Here is a 7580-nt window from a genome sequence, read left to right as displayed (position 1 = left end):
TTTTCTGAAACAAACCCCAAAATATAAGAATAAAAATTAAGCAGCTAAATATCTACATATATGCCAAAATTAATTTGGAAGAAACAAAAATAGTAATTATTTACTATTACTGTTAATACAAAAAAAATTGATTAACAATAAATATTTGAAATAATAGGTAACCTATTTCTAAGCATAAGTTTAAACATAAGACTACTCTAAAAACGAAATGACAATTTCAAACTAACTAAAATTATACAAATTAATTATGAGATTAAAATTATTACTTTCGTTCAAATCAAATTCATGCAATTCACTAAGCTATTCTATACTATAATTTAACAACTAAGATAATTCCAATAACCTTGTTCTAACAGAAATCATAACAATAATCAAACATAAAACAAATAATATAGACAACACAACATGGAGCGCTGGTTTCCTGGTCATCCTTCTTAAGGGTTTGTGTTTTTCTGTAGTTCATTACCACATTTATAATTAGTTTCTTCAGATGTATTTGTGTAGTTTGAAATTACATATAGCCAGCAGGCTATCTCGGTTTATAAGCGTTCATTTTTTTTCTTAGTACATACGGATCTACAATCCTTTTTTTATTTTGAACATTTTTTATCAAACTCGCAAGTTTTATTGCTATCCACTTTTTTATGCACTGTTTTTACCTTTTATTTGTTATTATTTCTTCCTTTTCTTCTTTTAATTTATTATTATTATTTTTTTATTTATGATAATACACAAAAATTTTATATTGTTTTTATCACGAAACTTTTTATATTGTTTTGCACAAAACCTTTTTTTTTTTGCGCTTACTCAGCGTCTGGTCCGTTGGGTGGGGGTGTCGACATTTTCAACTCCTCGTTGTCATCTATTGGCAACAGACAGATCTTTGAAATAGCCCTCTGGATGATGCCTTTCGACGTGATGATGGTCGCCACGCGAACTCTTCCATCAGCGCCAGGATGAACAGCGCTCACACGTCCCAGCCTCCAGTAGCAAGAGGGGACGTTGTCCTCCTTTATTACGACCATGTCGCCAGACCGCATCTGCCTTTGATTCCTATTGGTCCATTTGCTTCTGGTTTGAAGTTCTGCTAAGTACTCCTTCCGCCACCTCGACCAAAAAAATTGTACAATCTGGATTAGTTTTTGGTAATTGTTTAATCGATTGAATGTGATATGTTCCAAATTTTGTTCTGGAATCGCCGCCAAACTAGTTCCTATTAGAAAGTGACCGGGAGTCAAGGGATTAAGGTCATAAGGATCATTTGATAAGGGAGACAGTGGCCTGGAGTTTAAGCAAGATTCAATTTGACACAACACCGTATTAATCTCTTCATAAGTTAATGAAGCGATACTGGTTATTCTTTTTAAGTGATGCTTAACTGACTTTATCCCAGCCTCCCAGAGCCCCCCAAAGTTCGGCGCACGAGCTGGTATAAATTGCCATTGTATTCCTAATGTGGATAAATAATTATCAATTTTATCATTAGACATATTTAAAAAATTATAAATTTCTCTTAGTTCATTATTAGCCGCTTTAAAATTGGTTGCATTGTCCGAGAACATTTTGCTTGGTCTACCACGACGCGAGATAAACCGTTTCAAAGAGTTTAAAAAACTCTCTGCGCTCAAGGACAGCACAGCTTCTAAGTGCACGGCTTTAGTGACCATGCATACGAACAAGCAAATATATGATTTAACGCTATGTGATTTTCTGTGAATACCCGACTTTATTAATATTGGTCCACAGTAGTCCACTCCTGTTATCTGAAATGGCCTACATTCAGTTATTCTTTCAGCTGGCAGGTCGGCCATCAACTGCTGTTCGGATTTGGGATTACATCTATAACAAATTATAAATTTTTTTATTATTTTTTTTACAACATTCCTTCCCTTAATCGGCCAAAATTTCATTCTAATCAACGCCAATAATGACTGCGTTCCCGAGTGTAAGTTCAAGTAATGATAGTGTTTTACAATTAGCTCTGTTAATTTATGATGCGAAGGTAACAAAATTGGGTGCTGCTGGCCTTCGGTTACCATTTTACCTTTGGAGAGCCTTCCCCCCACACGAATTAGATCCCTTTCAATAAAAGGATCTAATGACTTTAGTGCACTATCCCTAGGTATATTACCTCCATTATTTAAAGCTCGAATTTCGTCTCTGAAACAGTATGATTGCGCCCGAGATATTAATTTGTTTACTGAATTTTCCAACTCACTAACTGTCAATTTACTATAGCGGCGCTGCGAAGGGTTTCTACAATTAAAAATAAATCTATTAATGTATGCTGTTACTCTCTGTAATTTGGAAAAATTGGAATATCTATCAAAAATGTCCCAGTCCTGTTTCACAGCAGACAACAGTGCCGAGCTTGTTTTGATCTCTGGTGGATCAATACAAAATGAGTTGGAATTTGGCCAGCACGCTGAATCCAACGTCAGCCAATCTGGACCATGCCACCAAATGCTGGAAATTAATAACTGTGAAACGCAGATTCCTCTGGAAAGCACGTCTGCTGCATTGTCTTCCGACCGTACATGGTTCCATTGCTCCGGCTGACTGGTTTCCTGGATTTCCGCCACTCTATTAGCAACGAAAGTATTCCATCTTACTGGCTGATCCCTGATCCAGCACAGTACTATTTGGGAATCACACCAGTATGTAGTAGGTATATCCGGAGTACATAGAGCATCTTTAATGTAATTCACTAGTCTTGTCAGTAATACGGCTCCACATAATTCTAACTTGGGTAGAGAAACACTTTTCAAAGGCGCTACCCGTGATTTAGACATTATCAAATTGGAGTACTTCTTACCCAATTTGTCAGTAGACACCATATAAACACAGGACGAATATGCCTTTTCTGAGGCGTCACAAAATCCATGTAGCTGTAAATTTACATGATCTTGACATATTATCTTTCTACCTATTCTTAAATTATTTAATTGAGGCAGTTCATTCACATATACTTCCCATGTCTTCAACATATCATATGGAATAGGCTCATCCCATTGAAGCTTTGCCTGCCACAATTTTTGCATCAATAATTTAGCAATAACAGTAACAGGACCTATTAATCCTAACGGGTCAAATATGGACGCAATGCATGACAGTATTTGTCGTTTGCTATTAATTGGATTTTTTAATAACTTCACTGTGTATAGGAAATTATCCTGCTGATTGTTCCAAGACAGGCCTAATATTTTGTTGTCATTTGAATCTGTACTAATAATCATATCTGACATGTTTTCTTCCTTCGAACATAACGAGGGCAAATTCGACCGCCATTTCCTTAAGTTCATCCCAGCGGATGCCATGATGGATATTAGTTGTTCTTTAATTATTAAACAGTTTTCTTCAGTTTCATCTCCAGTAATTAAATCATCCACATAAAAATTATTCTTTATAATCTGACTGACCTTGTGGTTTGATGATATATTTTCATTTCCCAGCTGTTGGAGGCATCTAGTTGCTAAAAATGATGACGGCCCCAGACCGTAGGTAACGGTGTTAAGTCGATAATGCTGAATTTCCTCCTCCGGGAAATTTTTCCATACTATTCGCTGTAGATCTCTGTCTTCGGGTCGCACCAATATTTGCCTGTACATTTTCTCAATGTCGGCTGTTATCGCGTACTGGTGTTTTCTGAAACATATCAATTGTGCGGCTAAATCTTTCTGTAAAACAGGTCCTATCATGAGAGCATCGTTTAACGATATACCATTGGATGATTTTGCTGAACCGTCAAATACCACTCGAGTCTTAGTGGTAGTGCTTGATTCCTTCAATACTGCATGATGTGGCAAATAAAAATAACAATCTTCATTAGAAGGTGCTTCGCACCGGGTCATGTGACCCAAGTCTATATATTCCTGCATAAATTCTTTATATTTTTTCATCAGGTCAGGATTTGAATAAAATTTCCTTTGCAAATTGCAAAGTCTTTTTTCCGCCATAGGCAGCGTTTCTCCCAACTGTTTAACACAGGGGCGCTGTGGTAAGCTTACCATGAAACGACCATTGTCATTCCTTTTATAAGTGTCCTTGAAAATCTCCTCGCACGCTCGCTCCTCATGGCTCCGGTGCTTCACCGGTTGGAATTCTTCTAATTTCCAGAAGTTTTCAATCTGTTTATGGATTATATTTAATGATAGTTGACAAGATTTTATTGGCCCTTTTATTTTTGTTGTGACGATGGGTCCTGACACCAGCCATCCGAATTCAGTTCTCTGTAATATGGGTCCTGAGTCTCCATTTCGAAGTTGATCTTGCTTCATAATTTCCCAAAAGATTTCCGCTCCGAGTAGCATATCTATGGAGCTTGTTTCATAGAAGGCAGGATCCGCTAACTGAAGACCATCAGGTATGTTGGCATCCTTTTTCTGTAAAGAAATTTGCGGCAGATGACTTGTTACTTCTTTCAAAACGAGACATTCTATGTCTCTTTCATACGGTGAATAGTTCGAGAAAATTCTTAAATTTATGCTATTTTTAATATTCAATATTTTGTTTTGGATTCCGGTAATCGGTATGTTTGCCCTTTTGGGTTTTAATTGCAACCTTGTTGCAAATTCTTCTGTTATAAAATTGGACTGAGAACCACTATCCAATAAAACTCTAGCCTTAATCAAATTTCCGTTATTATTCAACACTTTAATAACGGCGGTAGATAACAAAACAAAACTATTAGATATTTTCGTAGAGTGATTTGTAACTAAAGGTTCATTATTTGATGTTGATGGTGAATCCCTATCCTGAGACTTCGAATTATCTGTTTCCTTTTTTAAATGCAACAAAGTATTGTGCGAGTTATTTTCGCATATACGACAATTGTATTTACTTTTACATTCTTTTAGCTTATGACCCAAGCACAAACATTTCAAACACGCATTTACTTGACGTATCTTTATAATTCTATCCTGAGTATTTAATATTAAATTTTTTTTACATTTATAAACCTTATGATCGCCTTTGCAAATAATACATTTTGTCATTTGAGGCGTTAAAGAAATCATAGCTTCTTTTCGGTATTTGAAAGGAAAAGTTTTATTTTGATTAAATTTTCCTTCAGTAATCCCAGCAAATTCTAAAATCTGAACTCGATCTGATAAATATTTTATAAACTCTTTATATGTGGGTAGATTATCTTTTGTGGCAAATACTTCCCAATGATGTCGAGTTTCACTATCTAGTTTTCGCGACAATAAATATATTAACATGATATCCCAATTTTCGGTGGGTATATTTAACTTATTTAACGATTTTAAATGTAGTTCGGATTCATCGATAAGATTCCTTAATGCTACGGAATTTTCAAATTTTATTTCAGGCAATTTGAATAATGCTTCAACGTGCTTATGTATAATAATTTTTATATTTTGATAGCGAGAAGTTAACATCTCCCATGCAGTAAGATAGTTCTCCTGGTTATGCAAGCTACACTAAACTCTATTTTCTAACAGTATTCATGGAAATGTGACTTTTTTTTTCCCCCATAAATGACATTAGTGACAAAGACGTTTTTACGCAAAAAAAATACGCTAGTGTAGAGATACTTGAACTCCACGCAGGAGGCCCTTGCTATCTCTGGGGATGCTGTGTGGAAGGTCTGAACATGGGTCTTGAGAGACCTATGTGATAGAAGGGAAGAAATACAGAGGCTGAAATATGGAACACTTGTAGTGATAATTTAAAATATTATTTTGCTAAATATAAGTATTTTTACTTATGTCCTAGAATATATCTGCTAAATATAAGTATTTTTACGAATGTCCTATAATATATCTACTAAATATAAGTATTTTTCTTATATCCTAGAATTCCGACTCGAAAAACAATTTCCCCAAACCATATAATATAAATATAACGAATATATTGACTCACCTTGCTTGACACGAAGTATGGTTGCATTATTATATTTCTTGGTATGTTGTCATTCGCAATTGGCTTTGATGGTTGCAAGAGTAGGTTATTTTTGGAATGCCCACTAATATATATAGTAATAATAATAATAATTGGATAATTTTTATAGAGCCGCTTTTATGAAAAATCACCCCAAGGGCGCTGTACAAATTATTATGATTTCTTTGGCTCTACCTAATTTAATTATTTACCAACAGATACAGAAAACACACTTACTGGCAAGTCACTTCAGATAGGCACACTTTTATTAGAAAGTTTTGGCTCGGAGAAGGTACGACTTTGCACATAGAGGACACTATATTAAAAACACTGAACATTACATGATTGTACATCTACTATTTACCCTTCATTACTATTGGTATTACATTTATTAGAAGATCGGGATTATTATAGAGGGGGGAATTTTTATGAAATAACCTTATAAAACTTCTAAAAGCTTATAAAGCTTATGCGTATAATACACTAATACATGGTTTTCCAATAAGAGGTGTTATTTTGAATAGCCCGCTATTTCGGTAGATGTTACTTATGAAGCTGTCATTTTTTGACGTTTGACAAGTAAAAACTACGCCATTAATAAAAATGGAACGATACACGCTTCAACAACGCATTAAAATTATTAAAATTCACTTGAGTGAATCAAATGCAAATCATCTTGAGTGATGAGGCCCATTTCCACTTCGGTGGCTTCGTCAACAAGCAAAGTTGTCGCATCTGGGGCTTGGAAAACCCAAGAGTTATTGTTGAAAAGCCTCTCTATCCTCAACGTGTGACTGTTTGGTGCGGTTTATGATCCGGCGGAGTCATTGGACCTTACTTTTTCGAAAATGAAATTAATGATTTTTGATGACCGGAATTGGATGGTATTGATCTGGACAACGTTTACTTTCAACAAGATGGCGCTACGTGCCACACAAGCAACGAAACCATTGAACTTTTACGATTGAATATCAAAATAACACCTCTTCTTGGAAAACCCTGTATAATTAAACATTTTACGTATATTTCCATAATTCTTAAGTTATAAATGTTTCCATTGCAAAATGGATCCATGAATATATTGTCAAGAACCATGAAAAATATATTATTGCAGAAGTAGCCAGTTTTTCTTCCTTTGAATCCTGCTAGCGTAACTGTATATCTTTCAAAGAGTTCAGTAACCAGGGGCACAGGACACAGGTAAATATTAGAGAAAATACACGGACGCAGGTAGTATAGTATAGCCTTCGTAATTACGGTAAATAATGATTTTCTTGTTGAATAAAACATTTCCTGCGAGCGTCTGCCGTCTGGTTGTGCAGCGGTAGTTCCGGTGGAGCGATGGAGGAAGTAGTACCTCCCCACTACCCACCTAACCACCCCTAGCCTCCAACCCCAATGACGAGGGGTGAGGTAGGGTTCCCGGATACTACGCCAGTGGTACGTCATATTTCGCCAATCTCGTCCAGAAAGCGAAGTAAAAGGATGTGGATGACGCGGTGAAAAGGATTAAATGCTGCGTTAAATATCTATGTAGTTTGGTCAGCTATAGTCGATACGGTTCCATGTGATGTATTACTTTATCGCTTTGTTTCTATTATCTATGGTTAAACTGATCCCAGCGAGAGGTAGTACGTGACGTCATTATTTTAGTATCTCCTGTCTTTTTCGTTTTCAAA

General features: G+C 35.7%; 1 protein-coding gene across 2 annotated transcripts; it reads right to left on the bottom strand.

Annotated features, from left to right (window-relative positions):
• Window positions 1–579: 579 nt before the first annotated feature.
• LOC149425754 (uncharacterized) lies at window positions 580–4909 on the bottom strand. Of its 2 annotated transcripts, none has more exons than XM_089644723.1 (2): window positions 3420–4909; window positions 580–1107 (listed from the first exon to the last, which is right to left on the bottom strand). In XM_089644723.1, exons 1-2 carry the CDS (start codon window positions 3443–3445, stop codon window positions 804–806), a joined length of 330 nt encoding a protein of 109 aa, XP_089500849.1. In that variant the 5' UTR covers window positions 3446–4909; the 3' UTR covers window positions 580–803. The 2 variants fall into 2 exon arrangements, with proteins under 2 accessions (XP_089500849.1, XP_089500838.1); XM_089644712.1 differs by having other exon boundaries at window positions 580–1839; window positions 3420–3924.
• Window positions 4910–7580: the final 2671 nt, after the last annotated feature.

This window comes from Hesperophylax consimilis, chromosome 2 (genome assembly GCF_061612785.1).
Source record: "Hesperophylax consimilis isolate HC1 chromosome 2, BYU_Hcon_1.0, whole genome shotgun sequence".
In the NCBI taxonomy this organism is placed as follows: domain Eukaryota; kingdom Metazoa; phylum Arthropoda; class Insecta; order Trichoptera; family Limnephilidae; genus Hesperophylax; species Hesperophylax consimilis.
This window is presented reverse-complemented; position numbering and strand designations above follow the sequence as displayed.

Coding starts and splice junctions, on each gene's coding strand:
- LOC149425754 (XM_089644712.1), bottom strand. CDS start 3,445: ATGAAAATATATCATCAAACCACAAG. Junction 1,840..3,419: donor ATATATCATCAAACCACAAG/GTCAGTCAGATT, acceptor AATTTGTTATAG/ATGTAATCCCAAATCCGAAC.